Source organism: Microcaecilia unicolor, chromosome 11 (assembly GCF_901765095.1).
Source record: "Microcaecilia unicolor chromosome 11, aMicUni1.1, whole genome shotgun sequence".
Lineage (NCBI taxonomy): Eukaryota > Metazoa > Chordata > Amphibia > Gymnophiona > Siphonopidae > Microcaecilia > Microcaecilia unicolor.
The window spans coordinates 98,260,881-98,282,823 of NC_044041.1; the positions used below are offsets into that span (position 1 = coordinate 98,260,881).

Here is a 21,943-nt window from a genome sequence, read left to right on the forward strand (position 1 = left end):
CAAGCTCATGTTTTCAGAACAAGAAAGTCAAACTGTCCATGGTGCACATTGGTGCCCTGCTCTGGGGCTTCCATTCCATGAGTTTTTCAGGAAGCTTGAGGGCTTGGCCTTGGCTTTTTTTCTTTTTTTAGCATGCAGTGTAAAGTGTCATAGATCCCTATGTCCTAAGAAGCAGGCTAAACAAGTCTTGGTTTGGGCCACATTCCATCCATGTAGAAAACCAGCATGGGATTAGCAGTATATAAGCCCCTTGTACCCTATATCCTAGCTTAGTGGGGGAGCTTTAAATACTGATTTGGGATACTTTTTTTGGAGGGGGGAGGGAAACCCATGCTTAGAAATGAATTCTGTACTCCAAATACAGTCTGCTGAGAGCTTTATATGGCAGATATTGGCATCTTTATTAAGTTAATCGATTTTAATGTATACTAAACAAGCAGAATCATTTTCCTGCGTTGCATACTCATCCTCTAGTTAAGCCTGAGCAAAAAAAAAACTCTTCCTCTTTCTTTGAAGCACACCAATTCTGGAGGCAGCAGAGTTGCCAAGCCTACCCAGTTCCAGTTCCATTTCTGCATTTCTGAGAACACCACCCCAAAGTATTATGGGACCTGTAGCACTGATTTCAATGGATATCAAAAGCAATGCTTTGGGATATAAGTTCAAAACCAGGGCTGGCCAAACACCTTCCCCCCCCCCCCCCCACCCAGAACTGGGTAACTTGGTACCTCTGAGAAGGGACAACAGTCATACTGTAATTATTTATCTAGACAGATAAACTAAGGCCAGGAGTCTTCCTAACTTACAGCTTGACACTTTACTACTACTAAACATTTCTAAAGCGCTACTAGGGTTATGCAGCGCTGTACAGTTTAACATAGAAGGACAGTCCCTGCTCAAGGCGCTACTTTATCCACTGGACCCCATTCTTTCCTGAAGGAATCAAATGGAAGTTTTGTTAAAAGCAAGAAAATACATCCTCACGTGGACTAGACTTAAGATCCAACTACAAGTGCTGGCCTGTCTAAACAGACCCATCCGTACACCTAGTTTTTGCCTAGATAGCCAGTGTCTGCTATGGAAAGAGGGTTGAATCACTCTTGTTATTGCAGTACATATCAAAAGCTCGGAGTGAAGAAGAATCTATTATTAGTTCTTGCCAGCAATCTGGTATAAAAACATAAAATGTGTCGTGTTGTGTCAGACTAAGGGCCTGTTGAGCCCAACATCCTTGCTTCTGATAGCAGCCAGTCTGGGTCAAGAGGAATTACCCAGTAGATCCCAAAGGGGAAATCTGTGCCTTGCTGCTCATTCCTGGGGTTAAGTAGTAGCTTTCATGTTCTCCAGTTTGTTTAAATCTGTTGCTGATTAATTTCATGAAGTATCCCTTAGTCCTAGCACTAGTTAATAGGGTAAATAGCCATTCCCTATGTATCTGTTATACTCTTTATTCTGCTTACTTTGTAGTCGAACAATACAGAATTTTATAAGAAATTACAGAGTTCCTAATTTTAGAATCCTACATTTTGCCCTAACTTAGAATCCTAAGGGCCCTGTTTACTAAGGTGCGCTAGCATTTTAGTGCTTAAAGGTTATGCTTATAAAGGGGTCCTTTTACTAAGCTGCGGTAAAAAGTGGACTATGATAGTTTGGGTGTGTGTTTTTGGCCCACACTTGGCCAATTTTTACCACGGCTGGGAAAAAAGGCTGTTTTCAATGGGGCAGGAAATGGCTGTGCACTAGAATTAAAGGTAGCACATGGCTATTTACTGCCTGAGCCCTTACTGCCACCCATTGACCTAGCGGTAAGAGCTCACATGCTACTTCAGCGGTAACGTGGGTACACTGCTGATTAGTGCCGGGAAGCCCCCCCCCCCCCCCCCCCCCCCGCTGTAGAAAATATTAAATATTTTCTACCCTGGGAACCAGCGCATGCCAACTTCAGAATTATCACCAGGCACCCGTGCTATTCTGGCGGTAGTATTAATTTGGAGCGTGCTACCTGCACATTAGCTCTACCGCTGCTTTGCAAAAGGGCCCCAAAGTTAGGCCTGTCATGCGTTTGCCTAGATTTATAAGCCTAATTTACGAATTGGATGCTGAAAGTCACTGCTAAGCTCCTACCTTTTTTTTCTGTACCCTAAATCTGTCCCTGTTGCCAACCCACTTTTTATGCTCCTAAATTGAGGAACGTTATTGAAATTTTGAGTAAATCTTTAGGCACTCAGTCCTAGTATATTTTCAAAGTTAGGAACATAAGTTCTTTATCAGGCCCTATATTTTTTGGTCTCTCCTTTATCTTTTCAGGTTTCCTTGTTGCTTGTTCCTTAGCCCGTAAGCTTCCTTGCCTCTCTGTGTTGTTATTAAAATGTCAGATAAAAATGTCCATTCTAATAAGACAAAGTGCACTGGATTTAATAGAAATCTAGTACAAGCACAAGTGGAATGAGCTCTATAATCAAACGTCTGCAGTCTCAAAGTCCATTGCTAGTGGTGTGCACTATCAATACAAAGTGTTTTAAAACTATCTGATCCACATTAAAAAATAAAAATTTTCAGTACCAGAGATGAGAAAATGATCATAGTGCTTTAAAAAAAAAGTAGTAATCTAAGGTCTAGTTTGTCTTGGGTATAAATGCTCTTTTACATTAAGCAAATGGTTTCTTGGAGTTAAAAATAAACACGGTTTTCAAGGAAGTCCTTCTGAAGCATCTTCAGAAAGTCACAATGGGAATTCATGATGATGGAAGCCATTCTAGAAAGGGGCCAAGGAGCTCAATGAAACATCTTGGTCCTGTAGAGTGGTGGTCAACACATTCCATCATGTGCCGGAAAGCCCTTGTGGTCGATCTTAATCAAGGCAAAATTTTCAATGACATCTAAATTAATCAGTGTGCATTACCGATTTTAGTCTATTTAACAAAACCATTGCCTGTATATGATTCAAGGAAAATGCACAAAGAATCCTTAGTTAAGCCATGCCCAATGAGTCAGGCAAGGAGTTTCCCTTCCAGCTTATTCTTAGATCATCTTCATGTTGAACTTCCTGGCACCACCTTGACCAGCAGCCGAGGTTGGCCCATCGACTTTGCGGAAGGAATATTCCACTGAGAAGTTATTCTTGTGCTGGCCCCTTCCTCTGCTCCAGACGAAGAGGAGAAGAAAGCAAAACAGCACAACACCCAGGAAGGTTATGCAACCCATTGCTGTTGACACCAAGATCGTCTTAAGGTCAAAGGTAAACTTTAAAAAGACTTGTGTCTCATTATGCAAAGAATCATTGCGCTCACTGAGGTATAAAGTTTGGTTTGCATAAATGGACCCATCTGTTGGATGCCCTTTGACAGTCAAAGTGGCAAAATAGGTGTCGTTGCCACCTGCATTGCTAGCAATACAAGTATAGGTGCCACTGTCTGGACTTGGGCAAATCGGATTTCTAAGGTGCCCCCAGAGAGAACAGTTGCTCTCCCAGAACTCTTGCTTGTGATCACTTTGTGCTGAGGAGATACCCAGACAATTACTGGTGTGGGTTCCCCATCTGCTCTGCAGAGGAAAGAGACAGACTGTCCTTCATGTGCTGTTACATGTTGAAGCTTCGGTCCCTTATTTTGGGTTTTTGGCAGATAAAGTACTCAAAAAGAACTGAGTCAGGGAAGTCTCGCAGAGCATTACCCTGGATCTCGGTAGGTGAGGCACAAGTTGGTGGCTGGCCATCAAAGTTAAGTGTCTTCCTGCGCTGCAAGATCCAGAGAAGGCGGCAGTCACAGGCCAATGGATTCTGGTCTATGCGTAGGGTCTCCAGTTGTTGACAGACTGGAAGGTGCTTTCCTCCAATGTTGACAAAAAGTTGTTGGAAACATTTAACAAGCGGATTTGTCTCAGGCCAAAGAAAGCTTGAGGTTTCTACCATTGTCAACATAGCACCAACAATGTGGAGTTCACAAAGTCGGACAAGGTCCCTGAAAGAGCCCCTCTGCACAGTGCTGATAGGGTTGTAAGACAGATTTAAGTGTCTGAGATACACCAAGTTCCTTAAAGCTGCTATAGGGACTGATGTGATGTTGGTGTACGTTATGGAGAGTGAGGTGAGGTTCAGTCCTTGAAAGCTTGTTGGTGAGATGTCCTCCAAGAATAACCAGTTATCGATTTCCAACTCCTTGAGGTTGTATAATTTTTTGAAGTTCTGATCTTCCACGGAAGTTATGCCAAGGTAGCGAAGCCTAAGAACTTCCAGGTTCTGAAGATAAGAAAGAGATTCTGCCGATAATGAGGTCAAATTGCACCTTTCTATCGTGAGTTGCTCAAGGCCCAGAAGGCCAGAGAAGGCCTTCTGAGAAACATATACCAAATCGTTATCACCCACTTCTAGGCTCTTCAAATTCTTTAAGTCTTGGAACATGTAGTCCAATAGAATCACAATTTTGTTTTCGCTAATGTCTAAAAAAGTCAAGTTAGATAGCTTGGTGAAGACACCGGTGGGGATCAGCTTCAGCTGATTGTCTCTCAGGTGCAAGGTCTGCAGATTGAATAAGTTACTAAATGCCCCTGGCTCTATACTTGAAATGATGTTCTCACTGAGATCAACTTCCTCCAGCAAAGGGTAGGGGGACAGATCTCCTGGATTCAGGTAACGGATTCTGTTTTTGCTGAGGTCAAGAATTTTTGTCTCGGTGGGGATCCCTTCAGGGATTGAGTTCAGTCGCTTGCGGTGGCACACCACGGACTTGATCTGGGGAGCACACTCACACCGGGCTGGGCAGGCCCCTGCTGAGTTCATGCTCAGCTGGAGTAAATGGAAACCCAGTATTAGAAGCCAATATGATGTCATAGTGCAGCACATGGTCTCATGGGTGCACGATCATTCTCCCATGCACCTGCAAATTTAAAAAGAAAGAAATAGAAAAGTATTAATTCTATTTGCTCTAAAATAACAAACAAAGGTTAGTCATCAAGTACAGTAAAGCATTTGGTTGGAGCACCATCCATACTTTAAAATGATTAATCTAATTATAATACACGTTACGGTTTTGTTATTTTTGGACTTGTCAAAAAAAATCAGAGTTCATAGAACAGAAAACATTGGTGACAGCTACAGATTAAAAAAACACAAACAAATACATAATAGAGCTTGATGGTGAATTCCCTGTGCCACATTCCTGCCTCTGGCATTAAACCAGGACAAAATTATGGCTTGAACTCTAGAAAAGTAAGACTGTCTCTCCCCTTCCCCCCTCCACCAAATAAGCAGTGAATGCAAAAGTATTGTATGCATATTCATTATGGAGAACCTGAAAACCTTGACTGGTAAGTGGATCCCACAGGACAAGGCTGAAACCCTGAGCTAGTGTAAAGTTACATGTGCTGAAAGCGCCCCAACACTTTACTTCTGTTATTTGTGTATGTGACCGAGCAGGGCAAAAGAACAAACATAAAATTGAAGAAAAAAAATGCATGCTGTTTTCTCCCTTGACCTACAGGAACATCTCTTTTTAACCTACCTACAAATCTGTATGCCAGGGGTGTTGAACCTTGGTCCTCAAGGGCCACAATCCAGTCAGATTTTCAGGATTTCCCCAATGAATATACATGAGATCTGTTTGCATGAACTGCCTTCATTTTATGCAAAGGCAGAGGCTGGACATCCCTGCTGTATGCTGTAGAAGCTGACATGTGCTTTTACCCAGACAGAGAAGTATAATTTCATCCAGGACGGTAGGGCAGTTGAGTGGGTGAGGACAGTTTTGTGGGGTGGTGGGGCAATTATGGGGTAGTGCTTTTTCGGGGGCTGGGAGAATTGTGGGGTTATTTTGGGGGTGGGGCAGTTGCAGAGGTAGTCTGAAACTCTTTGCCAGAGGATGTAGTAACAGCGGTTAGCGCATCTGAGTTTTAAAAAGTTTGGACAAGTTCCTGGAGGAAAAGTCTATAGTCTGCTATTGAGACAGATATGGGGGAAGCAACTGCTTGCCCTGGGATTGGTAGCATGGAATGCTGCCATGGTTTGGCTTTCTGCCAGGTACTTGTGGCCTGGCATGGCCACAGTTGGAAACAGGATACTGGGCTAGATGGACCCTTGATCTGACCCAGTATAGCTACTCATATGTTCTTATGTATGGGGATGGGGCATTGTGTGGGGTGGTGGGGGAGTTGGAAGGGTAGATTTTTGGGAGAGACAATTTGCAAGTTGGTGAGGCTGATGTGGGTGGAGGCAGCTTTACAGGGTGATGTAAGTTTTTATGGTACAGAAACTGCAACTCTTTCTTCCATAGAAAAGCATTGGGCCTATTTATGGGGGCTTGTTTCTCTGGAACCACCAGTCACATCTGGCCTATTTTCACTGTTTTTTCCGCATGCCAAATTTCATCCCATTCCATGAAATTTTCATAGAGTTAATTGGCCCCCCAGACAGATGAACAGACAGATATTCTTGATCCCTGTTGTATAATTCTTTCCAACTTCCATTGGGGTTGGAAAGAATAGCCGTTCTGAAGAAAAGAAAATGTGATGCAGATCTGCCAGTACCTAACCAGAGCTCTACTGAGATGCTTGACAGCACTTTCATTCTAACCAAACACTTGGTAAAGAAAAAAAAATGTTTTAAATTCTTTCTTGAACCTCAATAAAGAAGATTCATTTCAAATTCTAAAGGGTAAAGAACTCCCTACTACAGGCGCTAAGTAAACCAACATGGATTTTCTTATAATCGCCATCTTAATTCTAAAAGAATATAGAACAAAGTTCCCTGGATGGAAAATAAGGAATAATCGCTACTGATAAATAATGTGGCACTCTTTTCCTGTTACTCATTTCTTGGCACTCTTAGAACTTCTAAAAATGTACTTGGTTTTGCAGTTACTGACAATTGAAACTGTTTCTGTTAGTCACTTACATTATTTGCCTAGAAGGTCTAGGACCCCCAATAAGGAAGGAGCTTTAGATACTATTCATTCTCCAGACAGCTTAGATTTGACTAGATTTCGCGAGTCCTCTCAGGAGCCTTTTACTAAGATGGTATCTTTTCTAAAAGAGGAACATAAATTTGTAATAATGAAAGCTTATTTGGCAAAGATAAATGTTCCTTTTTTGGGGGCAGCCTATTATGATATTTCCTGATGTTTGCCAGATCTATGCAAATGAGGTGGAAAGTTTTTCTTCAGTTAAAACCTAGGGTCTTAGCATTAAGAGATTCTTTCCTTTTTTTAATTTCCTTGTAAGTGTCTGGTAACATATGAGAATAATGTTTTTGTTTTCTTGATCTCTTACACCTGGAAACTTTTCTATTAGAAAAAGAGAACATTTAGTTTAATTTTTTTTGTCCTTTACTCATTGATCAGGTAATAGGTGGGTTATAGTGATTGATCCCCCCCCCTGTTTACAAAGCTGCACGGCATTGCTGGCACAGACCATTCAAAGTAAATAGAAATAAAACAAAAGAAAGGAAAATAAGGTGATACCATTTTAAGAACATAAGAGCATAAGTGTTGCTATACTGGGACAGACTGAAGGTCCATCAAGCCCACACAGTGACCAATCCAGGTTGCAAGTACCAGGCAAGATCCCAAAACAGTACAATACATTTTATGCTGCTTATTCTAGAAATAAGCAGTGGATTTTCCCTAAGTCCAGCTTAATAATGACTTATGGACTTTTCTTTTAGGAAAGTAGGCAAACCTTTTTTAAACCCTGTTAAGCTAACTGCTTTTACCACATTCTCTGGCAATGAATTCCACAGTTTTATTATACATTGTGTGAAGAAATATTAAATTTACTACTTTGCAGCTTCATTGCATGCCCCCTAGTCCTAATATCTTTGGAAAGATTAAACAAGCGATTCACATCTACCTGTTCCACTCCACTCATTATTTTATAGACCGCTATCATATCTCCCCTTAGCCATTTTCTCTCCAAGTTGAAAAGCCCTAGCTGCTTTAGCCTTTCCTCATAGGGAAGTCATCCCATCCCCTTTAACACTTTCATCATCCTTCTCTGTAACTTTTCTAATTCCACTATATCTTTTTTTGAGATGCAGTGGCCAGAATTGCACACAGTATTCGAGGTGCGGTCACACCATGGAGTGATACAAAGGCATTATGTTTAAATCTTTTTTATTATCATTGCGCAACAAATAGAAAACCCAGTAAATATGCAACAAACAGTGAAAATCACAATGATCAACAGCTAGCCAGGCGTCAACATGTCATTTACATTTTCTCCCATCCCCCCAACCACTCCCTCCGATTCCCTCCTCCTCAACCCCCTCCCCTCTCCATCCCTAGCCCTCCCAACACCCCCCTCCTCCCTCCTCCTACTTAGCATCTCCCCTTCCCTTCTCCCCTCCCTTCCCTCCCTATAATCTTATGCGGATAAGATTATTAATGTTAACATTACTATCACTATTAGGTACTATGAATTGAGGATTCTACTTCGTGCAGTGGGTTGCAGAGTGTCCCAAAAGTTCGCCTATGTTTTCTGCAGTGTCCGACCTTCTCTTGATGTCAAATCTTGAATTCCGCGCCTCTCTAACTTCAATAATTCAATCATTTGTATCTGCCAGGCTGCTATGGACGGTGCTCTACTGTCTCTCCAGTGCAGCAATATGACTCTTTTCCCCATCAATGCTGCCCTCTGTAAGAAAGCGCGAAGGCCTGAGGGAGAGGGTCCAACGTATTTGAATTCTCCAAAAAGGAGTAAGGGTTGTCGCTGAATTTATGACCCCAATATCTCCTAGTCTCACGCAGTATCTGTGCCCATAGCAATGACGAGTGGCAGCAAGTCCAGAACATATGTCCAAGAGAGGCTTGAGCTAAACCGCACCACGGGCAGATATCAGACTGTCCATATCCTGCTTTAAAGGCTCTGCTTGGAGAAACGTAAAGTCGAAGGGCAAATTTATATTGTAATTCCCAGAAGCGGGTGAAGACCGAGGTACTTTGTATGGAGGTCAGGAAACCACTCAATGTATCCTCTGTAATCTCCACCTTCAGGTCTGCCGCCCATTTTCTTGTCACTGTTCGATAATCTATGTCCTCTGTCGAGTCTTGTAGGTATCTGTGGTGGTATTTCAGGGGTACCGGGTTCTGTGCCCCTAAAGTCAATGCAGTGCTTAAAATGTCCTGAACATCCTCACTTAAGTTGTACCATCCCAGAGATCTGATGTAATGATGCACCTGTAGATAGGCAAAGCGGTCTTTCTCGGTCAGCTTAAATTCCTGTTGCAGTTCTGTAAATGGTCGTATCTTGCCCTCCTCCGTCACTAGTTGATAAATGTATTGTATCCCACTTGTCCGCCATCGGGCGAAGGCTGCCGAGGTAGATCCCTCAGGAAAATCCGGATTGTGATACAGTGGCTGAAATGGAGTCGCCCTTCAATCAAAGTTATGTCTCCTACAGAGCCACTTCCATATTGCCCTAGCTGCCAGTAATAATGGATTCTTCCTCAACCCCTCATCTAATCTATGTCCCGGCGCATGCAACCCCCATCCTAGATGTGCAGTGGGAGCCAGAGCCATCTCTAAAGATGTTATCGAAAAATCCTGGGTTCCTGCTAGCCAGTCTTTTATGTGCCTCAAAGAACTAGCTATAGTGAGGTAACGTATGTTAAGTAGGCCCATTCCCCCATGTGATTTTGGTTTCTGTAATATCTGAATAGGGAGTCTGGGCCTTCTCCCATTCCACAAAAACTTCTGTGTGAGCTGATTAAGAGTCCGCTCCTCTCTCCCCCTCAGGTACAAGGGCAGCATCTGAAATATATATAGCCACTTAGGGGCAATCATCATGTTAAAAGGCCTATCCAACCCGAAAGAGAGAGAGGGCATGCACTCCATGCCTGTAATAGTCTCCTGGTTGAGGTCATGAGGGGTGAAACATTACTCTCATATAGTGCCTCCATGTCTACTGGGATTGTGACCCCCAGATAACGGATTTGCTGTTGTGCCCACTGCAGCGGCTGTTGGCCTCTCCACTCCCTCCGCACCGTCTCACTCAGCGGAAGGGCCAGTGACTTAGACAAATTAAGCTTATATCCCGAAAGTTTCCCGTAATTCTCTATCACAGATAGGAACAACATCAGCACGTCATCTGCGTATGCAAGTACTTTCAGTTCCCTCCCATACACCTAGATGCCCTTAATACTGCACTGCGATCGAATTTCTGCCAATAAGGGCTCCAGAGTCAATATGAAAAGCAATGGTGACAGAGGGCATCCCTGTCTTGTGCCCCTTTCGATGTCAAAACTATCTGTGTACACCCCATTTACTCTTATCATTGCCCGTGGGTGTGTATACAATGTTTCTACCGCTTGAAAAAATCACCCTGCCAACCCTCTGTCTTTCAGGACTTCAAACATGAAAGGCCATTCCACCTGGTCAAAAGCGCGTTCCACGTCTAAACTCACAAGCAACCCACTGGCCTCTGAACCTGGTCTAGCCAGCATGGCTAATAGTAATTTCCGCACGTTGAGGACTGACTGGCGGCCCCGGATGAAGCCGGTTTGTTCCTCCTGTACTAGTTGAGGCATTAGGGGCGCCAATCTATCTGCTAAAATGTGGGACAGTAGTTTCGCCTCTACATTAATGAGTGATATGGGTCTGTAGGAGCCAGGGTCCAAGGGGTCTCTACCTGGTTTAGGTATAAGGCTAACAGCAGCCGTGTTCGCATGTGCTGGGAAACACCCCGCCTCCACCACCGTATTTAGATATTCTGTTAAAGGACCTATTATCTGTAATGTCAATATTTTGTAAAATTCGCCGGACAGGCCATCGGGCCCAGGGGCGGAATGTAACTTCAGCGCTCTAATGGCTGTCTGTAACTCTTTGGCCTCTATCGGGATATTTAAAGAGGCTAAATGGTCCGTCAAAATACTCCCCAATTTTCTCTCTTGTAGGTATTTCTGAATTTTCTCCCGGAGGCCTACTTTTTCTGTTCCTCCCCTATATAAGGTGGCGAAGTGATCTTGAAAAGTCTGAGCTATTTCTGATAAGTTATTTGTAGTCTTGCCCCCAGGTGTCTTTATGGCGGAAATGAAATGAGGTCTCCGGGTTCCTTTCACTAGTCGGGCCATCATTCCTCCTGCTCTGTCCCCAAATTTGTACAACTGGTACTTCCTGTACAACAGGGATTTCTTTGTTCTCTCGTGTAGTAGACTATTTAAGGCCACCCTAGTAGCCATCAGTGTCTCATAGTGGGGTTGAGTAGGTTCATGAATGTATCTGCGTCTCGCCCCTCTTAACTTCTTCTCTAGGTCTATGATTCCCTGGGTGATTTGTCGATTCCGTCTACTGACGTAGGCGATAATCTCACCCCTGAGTACCGCTTTGGCGGTAGACCAAAAAAGAACAATATCCTCTACGTGTTCCCAGTTATGTGCCTGAAACTCCTCCCATTTCTTTTGCAAGTGGGCTTGGAATTCTTTAGAGGAGAATAAATATGCTGGGAATCTCCACCCTGATGGCCTCCAGAAGAAAGTCCCCGATTCAATATCCACCCAAATGGCAGAATGGTCCGAAATCTCTTCCGGGCCTATTGTGGCTGCAGTGATCTTCGGGAAGAGATCCGGTGTTACAAGTATATAATCTATTCTAGACTGTGTGTGATGTGCTCTGGAGGTATGTGTGTAATCTTTCTCTTCCCCATGGAGGGTCCTCCAAGGATCTATCAGGCCCAGTCCCTGACAAAAAGTTTCTAACACCGAGGGGGAAGAGGTCGGACTTTTGGGAGGTGGGTTAGATCTGTCTAACTCTGCATCCATCACCAGATTTAAATCCCCTGCTACTATTAAGGGCCGCACCTTTCTGTCTTGATATCGGGCTAACAGCTGTGCATAAAATTTTTGTGCTGAGGAGTTTGGTCCATACACTGAGGCCAGCAGTATCTCGTTCCCTTGTAGGTTAAGTTGTATCCCCACCAATCTTCCCTCACCATCTTTGTACATCATTTTTGCTGTGCATAATAGTGTTTTGTGAATCAGGATCGCTACCCCCCCTTTTTGACCTATTGCTGGGGAACTAAAAACTTCTCCCACCCAATGGTGCTTCAGCTTCTCATGTTCTTCCTGAGAAAGCCTGGTCTAGAGGCAGGCTATTCCTACTTTGTGGCGATTAAGGGCCGCAAGTATTTTAGTTCTCTTAACTGGAGAGGAAATGCCCCCAACATTCCAAGAGATCAGGCGAATCCTAGCAGGTGGCATACAGGGGTAACAGGCTGTCCCGGCAACGCTAAGATGTTTTGTTTATGTCTCCAGGGCACCCAGCCTTGCCCCAGAGCTCCCTTTTTCCCACTGCACATCGTTTTGTCACTATCCTCTCTTCTGTACCTTGTGTTGCTATGTGTTTTCTTAACTGGTACCAATGTTGTAGTCCTTGTTCCCAAATGAAATCTTATGCTCCCCCTTTCTCTAACCCTTCCCACCCTATATCCTACCCCCCCTCCCAAAAATCTAACCTGTTTACCCGTTCCCTATACATCAGCCCTCGTTAAGTTGGGAGCCCCTACCATGCACGAGGCCTCCCGCCCTTGTTGGATGTATAACTAAGAAGTGTTCTCACAACTTGTTGTACTCACTGCATCAGTCCACTGCAAAGTCCAAGAACAGTCTCACTCTCCCCCTTCTTCTGCGGAGCCAACTTGCTTTCCAACTCTGCGATGTATTCCTTGGCTGCCAGCTCTGTGTCAAACGATTTCCATCTGTCTCCATGTCGTATACGTAACACCGCTGGGTAGATAAACATGAATCTGACCTGCAATTCCTGCAAACGGCGGCACAACGGGTTAAATTTCTTCCGTCGTTCTTGTAGGGATACTGAGTAGTCCTGGAAAATTCGAATCAGATGGCCGTCATATTTGGTGGTCTCTCTCTTTAATCTGTATCCTCTCAGAATCTCTAGTTTATGTAGGTAGTTATGTACCTTCAATATGACTGCACGCGGTACCTGGCGGCCATCTTGTCTCCGGCCTACTCTGTGAACTCTCTCCAGACAGAGTGCCCCAGCGTGGTCTGATAAAGCAAATTTTGATTTGAGCCATTTTTCCACGACCTCTGCTAATGCCGGGTCGCTGATCGATTCTGGCAGACCAATGAGACGCAAATTGCTCCGTCTCGATCTATTCTCGAGATAGTCAATCTTTTCATTTAGTGCTGTTACCGTACTCTGCAGCTGTTTCATTGTTTGCTGTATCGGGGGGTGGATATCATCCAAGTCTGACACCCGCTTTTCTAACTCTCCGGTTCGCTTGGAAGATTCTGCCAGACGGGCTTCGAACTGTTCTATCTGCGTCGATAAACGTTCTAGGCGCGGCTCCAGCGCTTGTGTTACTGCTGTCGTTATTTGCAGTAGCTGTTCCTCGGAGAGGGCAAACCCGCCTCGTGCCGTTAGCTGATCCGCGCCAGCGTCCGCTCCTCGCGGTTTTTCTTTTTTGACGCTGCGGGCTGGCATTGTTTTTGGTTGCGCTTCGACAAACTTGTCTATCGGTGGGTAAGCTTCCTCTCTCTAGTCTTTTCTGACCTGCTCAAGATATTTTAGCGAGAATAATTGACGATTTTGGGCGTCGGGCCTCGAAGAGCAGAGATCTCACGTCCTGCTCTCTCAGCGCATCACGTGACCCCCCTCATACAAAGGCATTATAACATTCTAATTTTTGTTTTCCATTCCTTTCCTAATAATACCTAAAAATACATTTTTTGACAAACTTTCAAAGAAACTTCTTCAGGTCAGATTGAGCAAAAGATGACAATATCAAAATATATATAAGACATGAAAAGCATTTCAATGACAATAATGATAAGGAAAAGGTAGGGATGAGGGGGTGGTGCATGAGGAGTGAGAAACAGGAAGAGGTGGATAGGCAGAGTGAAAAAGCTGTATAATTTTATGGTTTATAATGTGATAGAAAACTCATATTTTTGCTAAGTCTTGTCTGATGTGTGTCAAAATATTTCATTATCTTAATTTCAAAAGTCTTATTTTTCTGGATTATTTTAAAGCTACCTCTTTGTATTCTGACCATAAGGAAATTGATCAATGTTCTTCAGGTCATGAAAAATGCTCAGCCACATAGATGTCACCTTTATTTGTCTCCAAATGGGTTGGTTTTGTACACACTATGAACCTCATTCCTATGACCTCAGGGCTCCTATTACTAAGCGGCAATAAGGCCAATGTGGGCTTACTGCTAGCTATACAGGAAATACTGCCGGGCTACCACAGCAGCCCGGCGGTAATTCCTACCCCTAGTGTGCTGTCATTTCCAGTGCTACAAAAATTTATTTTTGTAGTGCCGGAGTGTACCTGGCGGCAATTGAGCGGTGCCGCACGCTGCCCGGTTACCACCGGGTTAACGCGGGAACCCTTACTGCCACCTCAATGCTTTACTTACCGCCCGGCCATTTCCTGTAGGAAAGTGAGACTTCCCTTTTACATGCGCCGACGCCAGCCCCCTTTTGCCTCAGCTTGGTAAAAGAGGCCCTCAGTTTCTTAAATTTACTGCTAATGTTTGCCGTAGTAGTTTCATTGTGCCAAAGAGAGCCTCCCTCTGGAGCTCATATGATGTTACATGTATAGGCAACCATTCAGGCATACCTGCACCCAAAATGATGAGAAATATTTCTGTAGCTTTCTGCTACATTTTCTTGGTCTCAGACTGCATTTCTTGGTACTTGAGGATCTTCCCTCTCTCCACATGATTCACAAAATAAGCGCTTGGGACTGACACCTCTACGATCTGCTTTGTGGTGTTTGATGGATGCCTACAGTGTGATTCTTGTTGTCAGCACCTGTCCTGTGTCCCTAATATAGCACATTATACTATATTATACTACTTGGGCGCTAGAGGTCACTACATGTTCATCTCAATCCAAATAAATGCAGATGAAGCAGGCAAGGAAAGGCAAGGGAGAATATAGCAATTAGCCACTGCAAAGGAATTGAGTGGCCTAGGTGTATCTTTGTGCCTCGCTTGAAATTTTGATAATTATATTCAAAAGTCATGATCAGCCCTTCCAAAATGATATAATTGAACATCATATTCTTATATATGGGGGTAATTTCAAAGCAGGGCATGCATTTTTTTCTACAAGTCCCTATGTTATAAAGGCAACGTGGAGGGACATTATTGATATGATGTCTAAGTCCAACTTTGGACATTTTACTAAAGACATACAAAATTCAAGTGGGGAATATAGCCATTTTCAAAACAGAAAAACATTTTTTTAAATGGCTATTTGGTAGATGCTCTTGTGCTCTGTGCGTTTATCTTTTTGGTCCATTTTTGAAAAAATAACCCGTCCAAGTGAAAACCACACAAAATCAAGCCATTGGGATGTAGGAGGAGCCAGCATTCTTAGTAGACTGGTCATACACACATCCCAGGAGAGCAATGGGGCACCCTAAGGGGCACTGCACTGGACTTCAAATAAATGCTTCCAGGTGTACATCTCACCGCTGCTCCCTTGTCTGCTGAGTCCCCCCAAAACCCATCACCCCCAACTGTACACCACTACAATAGCCCTTATGGGTGAAGGGGGCACCTATATGTGGGTACAGAGGGTTTCAGGTAAACTTTGGAGGGCTCATGGTTTTCAGCACAAATGTAACAGGTAGAGGGAGGTATGAGCCTGGGTCCACCTATCTGCAGTGCACTGCAACCACCACTACACTACTCCAGGAACCTGCAAGCAGTTCTAATGGACCTGAGTATAACATCTGAGACTGGCATAGAGGCTGATAAGTAATGTTTTAAATCACATTTTTGGGGGGTGGGAGGAGGTCAGTGACCACTGGGGGAGGAAGGGAAGGTTATCCCTGATTCCCTCCAGTGGTGATCTGGTCATTTAGGGCATTTGTTTTGTGGCTTATTCGTTAATAAAACAGGTCTAGACCAAAACGTCCAACTTATAGCCCTGGATATTTTTTGTTTTGTTCCATTAAGACAGAAAAATGTCCAAGTGTTAGGAACACCCAGATCCCACCCTTAACACGCCCCTGGCAAGTCCCCTTGTGATTTGAACCCACTTCTGATGGACTTCATAGAAAAACATCTAAAAATCCTACCTTCACTACCCTACTGGCACGCCCCCTTGAATTTTCGCCAGCTCTGCAACGGAAAACAGTTGAAGCCGTCCAAAATCGGCTTTTGATTATACCGATTTGGCCGGTTTCAGGAGATTGCCGACCATCTACCGATTTGTGTCGGAAGATGGCCGGTGATCTCTTTCGAAAATGAGCTGGATAGTCACCTATGTGCCTTTATAAAATAGGCTTGCACAGTGACCCCAAACAGTGCCCAAATAATGTGCACAAGTTGTACACCTGCTTTAAAGAAGGTGTAAAGGTGTGCACAAACCAGGGGCTTAGCCAGACAACAGATTTTGGGTGGGCTTAGACAAGAAGTGGGTGGGCACCAAGTGTTCTCCCCTTCACCCACCACCAAAAAAAAATCTCAGCTGGTGGGAAAACACTTCTTTCCACCTTAGTACTCTGCAGCAGGCATGCGCTGAAAATTGAGCATGTGCAGGTGCTGGTATCGTTGAGAATAGCGTTTTCATTACCATCAGGGGGAAGTCTTCAGCTGGCGGAGCTTGGGATCCCCACCTGCTACCACTAATACGTGTGCTACTGTTAGGTGGCCCTGATCCCTAATTGGGTGGGCCCTGGCCCACCCAGGCCCACCTGTGGCTACGCCACTGGCACAAACCCTATGAATGCATATAAGTATTTTATAAAATACATGTGCACATCTGCCCCAGTTCTAGCTAAACTACCCCTGGGAAAGCCTATGAGCAGACTGCACCTACTTCTATACAATCTTTTGGTGTGTCCACTTCTTACACACTATTATCATCTCACACAATTTTTATAAAAGCCATTTTTCACATGTAAAACCACGACTAGCATTACTTAGGAGCCCCTTTTACTAAGCCGCATAGGGGCCTACGCACGCCGAACACATGGCAAATTGGAGTTACTGCCCGGTTATCACATGGCACTTGCGGTAATTTCAATTTTGGCACGCGTCCACTACGCGTGTCTGAAAAATATTTTTTATTTTCTGGTGCACGTAATGGACGCGTGCCAAGTGGCATTTGATACACGTGTAGGTCATTACTGCGCAGATTCTTTACCGCTAGATCAATGGCTGGCAATAAGGTCTCAGACCCAAAATGGAGGCGCTGCAATTTTGATTTTGCTGCATGTCCATTTTTGGTTAAAAAAAAAGAGGCCCTTTTTACAGGCGCGCTAAAAAATGGATCGGGGCGCGCCCAAAACCCGTGCCTACACTACCGCAAGCCATTTTTCAGCGCGCCTTTGTAAAAGGACCCCTTATTATTTCTATAGGGCTAGTAGATGTATGCAGGGAATGTCTGTTCAAGACAGACAAATAGAACAATTGAGAGAATTAGGGAGTTTAACAGCAGTATTTTGTGTACAGAAATAAGGATTTTGAAAACTGCCAAACATACACACATATACTAGGGAGGTAGTTCCGGGAGGGGAAGTAGAGCAGTGTGTGCGTTTAATTTAACCACACGCTTTTGGGTTTGCGAAAATACATATACTGGAGAGGTAGTTCTGGGAGGGGAAGCATGTATACCCTGGAGGAAAGGAGAAACAGGGGTGACACGATACAGACGTTCAAATATTTGAAAGGTATTAATCTGCAAACAAACCTTTTCCGGAGACGGGAAGGCGGTAGAACTAGAGGACATGAAATGAGGTTGAAGGGGGGCAGACTCAAGAAAAATGTCAGGAAGTATTTTTTCACGGAAAGAGTGGTGGATACTTGGAATGCTCTCCCGAGGGAGGTGGTGGAGATGAAAACGATAATGGAATTCAAAAATGTGTGGGATAAACATAAAGGAATCCTGTTCAGAAGAAATGGATCCTCAGAAGTTTAGCAGAGATTGGGGTGGCAGCACCGGTGGTTAGGAGGCGGGGCTGGTGCTTGGGAGGCGGGGCTAGTGTTGGGCAGACTTCTATGGTCTGTGCCCTGAAAATGGTAGATACAAATCAAGGTCAGGTATACATATAAAGTAGCACATATGAGTTTATCTTGTTGGGCTGACTGGATAGACCATACAGGTCTTTTTCTGCCGTTACCTACTATGTTATTATAAGAAGATGGTGAACAGGAGAATATGGGATTTAGGTTTAAAAGCAGCCTCAAAATGTTGAGCTTTTAGACTTGGTTTGGATGAGACCAGAGAGGGGCCATGAACCCCTGATTAAGGAAGTCTGTTCCAGGTGTATGGAGCAGCAAGTTGGAAAGAATATAGGGGACCCTTTTACAGAGCGGCGGTAAACCAACGCAGGCTTACCGCTCGCTCTTCCGGGACTACCGCCGGTGGCCCCAAGTGCGCACCATTTCTAGGGAAAAAAGAAAACTCCTGGAAATGGCTTGCGCGGCAGTAACCTGGTGGTAATAGGGCATCGCGCTGCCTGGTTAGCACGGGAGCCCCTATCGCCACCTCAATGAGTGGCGGTAAGGGCTCCCCGTTGAAAGGCCACATGGTAAGAGTTCTCTTACCATGTGACCATGTGTGTCTGGGGGCCTTTTACCCGCTGAGGTAAAAAGGGCCCTGACGTGGGGGAAAACGGCCCCTGCCACTAGCACAGGGCCCTTTTTCCTGCAGCATGATAGAAGGACCCCAAAGTTTGTAGTTGGCAGTGGAGGAGAAGAGCACAGGCACAACATGCTTTGTAAATGGAAAAATATTGATAAAATTATCCCCCAGGAATGTTAGTTTGATTTATTAACTTGTTAGTCCATTCTTCACCGAGCATTGCTGTGGCTTACAATAGCAATTAAAATAACAATAACATGGCAAATCGGGCTATTTGAACACTGCTCATCCTCTCTGCAGGTAAAAGTACACCCTGATGGTTATTGGAATTAGTGTATCCATCTGCAATTACTGGTTTGCTTTTACTGCAGCTGCTGTTTGACATTCTTCCCTTCCCCTTCCCCCTGAAGCTGCCTAATGGTTAATCCAGACCTGCATAGCGAAGCCCTTTTCAGAGGGGAACAACATCAAATTCAGGTAATCCTGCCTGACTCCTGGCCTGCCATGGAAACTATCACGCTTGTGGTGGCCCCCATAAGTTATTCACAGCTTAGTGCTTATGTGCAGAGGGAACAGTTGCATTTAATTTTTAGTTTCATAGCTTTATAATCCATATTTTTACTGCTTCTGTGAGTAATGACTTTGGTGACTCTCCCTTCACCCCTCCCCAGTATTATTCAAATTTTTCCTTCCCAAGGACATTATGAATTCAACACTGCAGAAAAATTAGTAGAAATTGTTTGACTGCTAACAGCCCCTTACAGGGCGAGTCTCCCTATATTTAGGATTTATTTACTGCCTTTTGAAAGAATTCCCTCTTTCATTAATTCCACAGTTTCTAAGTGGACAAGACAAACAACTTGTATCTCCCTGCTGCTGCTGCTTATTGATATTAGTATCTTATTAATAATTAAATGCATGCCATGTTGCTTGGAGACACCCACCACAGCCAGGTTGCTTGCTAAAGAGGTTGGATTGTTAGGTATTATGTTACCTGCCTTGCAGACAGGACTGAAATGGACTAGAAGCATCCAAGATGCCTCCAGAACTGAAAACAATACTCCAAGTGGGTCCTCGCCACAGGGGTATTAACTTCTCCTTTCTTCTGCTGGTTATGTTTCTCTCTACAAAGCATAGCATATGCTATGATATGTGCTTAAAACTAATTATATGTTATGTTTACATTCTATAAATTACATATTGTAATTCCACTTAGAAATAGAAATATATTTATAAAATACAATTTACATAGCTAATTTAAGGGACAAATTTCAAACCATTTACACTGGGACAAAAGACCGTGGGGCTGATATTCAGACCACAGGAGGGAGCCCGGCTAACTCCTGCCGTCAGCATTAAACCTAGATATTCAATGCTGGGCCGTTTTCGGTGACCGGCATTGAATATTACTACTACTATAAATCACTTTTATAGCGCTACCAGTCGTACGCAGTGCTTTACAATTGAACATGAAGAAGAAAGACAGTCCCTGCTCAAAAGAGCTTACAATCTAAATCAGGACAAACAGACAGGACCAAAAAGGATAAGGGAAGGACAGACAGGAGGAATATCCAGTTTATTTTTGGCTGGTTTGAACATAATTGGCCAATTCAATATTCAAACTTAGCCGGCTAAAGATATTCCATGTATTGACATGGCCAAATATAGCCTCTAAAGTGGGGTTGAAAAATCAGTGGACAGCCGGTTATGTTGTCCGATATAACCGACTATCTGCTAACCAGCGATATTCAGCGGGAGATAGCTGGCTATCCTCTACTGAATATTGCTAGACAGCCGGTTATAAGGCATTTAGGGCCCCTTTTACCAAGCTGCGGCAAAAGGGGGCCTGCACTGGCATCGGAGCATGTTTTTTATGTGCACCAAGGCCCCCTTTTACTGGAGCGGGTAAAAGAGAAGTCTCTCTTTCCTGCAGGAAATGGCCATGCAGCAAGTAAAGCACTTGCCGTGTGGCCATTTGGGGGGGGGGGGGGGGGAGCCCCTCCAAATGACACACTAATTACAATTTATAACAAATAACTACTCTACCTATGAAAAGTTATTTCGTTATTATACTTCATCTGTATACATCTCTATGCTTCACAAGCTGGCATGTTTGAAAATACAATTGAGATGATATAAAAAAGCTACCAGCAATAAAGGGGAAATGGGACTTGATGTACCACCTTTCTGAGGTTTTTGCACTACATTCAAAGTGGTTTATTTTTTTTGTTACATTTGTACCCCGCACTTTCCCACTCATGGCAGGCTCAATGTGGCTTACATGGGGCAATGGAGGGTTAAGTGACTTGCCCAGAGTCATAAGGAGCTGCCTGTGCTGGGAATTGAACTCAGTTCCTCAGGACCAAAGTCCACCACCCTAACCACTAGGCCACTCCTCCACTCCTATATATTTAGGTACTTATTTTGTACTAGGGGCAATGGAGGGTTAAGTGACTTGCCCAGAGTCACAAGGAGCTGTAGTGGGAATTAAACTCAGTTCCCCAGGATCAAAATCCACTGCACTAACCACTAGGCCACTCCTCCACAATAACCTGGCTGCAGAAGTTCATAGATTGGTTTGCTAGGTTTGCTTGCTTTGTTTTGCATGTGAAGGGGAAACAGAGACTGACTTATTGGCTTCAACTTTTTGACTTCATCCCATCTCCTGTTTTCATCCAACCTCCTTGGCAGCAAAAGCGTGTCCTAAAGGCCGTCTGCTCTGTGTCCCCAATGGCTGTGAGAAAAAAAAAAAAGCAAGCGCAGGGCTGCAGCAGCCTTCAGGCATGCACTGTCTGCTCTGCTGGTCCTCTGCCTCCGCTAAAGTCAACTTCCAGTTCTGGGGGCAGAGGACCCACAGAACTGACAGCACATGCTTGAAGCCTGGTGCAGCCCTGTGCTTGCTTTTTTTTTTTTTGTTTTGCCGCCGCCGCTGTCTGCAGTAGCGGTTTGGGAGGCAACCCAGAGAGTTTGCTGCGGTGCACCAGGGTGGCACGGCACACAGTTTGGTAACCGCTGTTCTAACTGAAAAACACTACTGTAACTTCATGTAACTGTAAAATTGTAAGCCACTTTGAATCAAAACCTGTTTTTGGAAAATAGTGGGATACAAGAATGCATAAATAAATAATATTGAGTTTCAAGTTTTATTAAGGGATTGCTATCCTGCCTATCAAGGCATGTGTCTAGGCGGCTTACATACTACAAGTTACATCAAAATAGTATAACATATATTTATAGTGACAACATGACTCAAGAGGGGCAGAGGGAGGAACTAAAATATGGATAGGAAAGATGGGGGTGGGGGTGGGGGGGGGGGGGGGGAGGGAAGGGAGAGGAAGTACAGTCATTCGGGTTCATTCTCCCCAGTAAATGAGTAGTGAATTTTGAGTATGC

At 44.1% G+C, this 21,943-nt stretch overlaps 1 protein-coding gene across 1 annotated transcript in view; it reads right to left on the reverse strand.

The window, feature by feature from the left end:
• Positions 1–1,749: 1,749 nt before the first annotated feature.
• Positions 1,750–21,943, reverse strand: part of LINGO3 (leucine rich repeat and Ig domain containing 3) — a 93,825-nt gene continuing 73,631 nt past the window's right edge. Inside the window, 5 exon segments of the mRNA XM_030219772.1 lie at positions 1,750–3,419; positions 3,422–3,595; positions 3,598–3,804; positions 3,807–3,900; positions 3,902–4,874. Of these exon segments, the coding sequence (XP_030075632.1) occupies positions 3,022–3,419; positions 3,422–3,595; positions 3,598–3,804; positions 3,807–3,900; positions 3,902–4,840 (1,812 nt within the window). The 5' untranslated portion in view covers positions 4,841–4,874 and the 3' untranslated portion in view covers positions 1,750–3,021.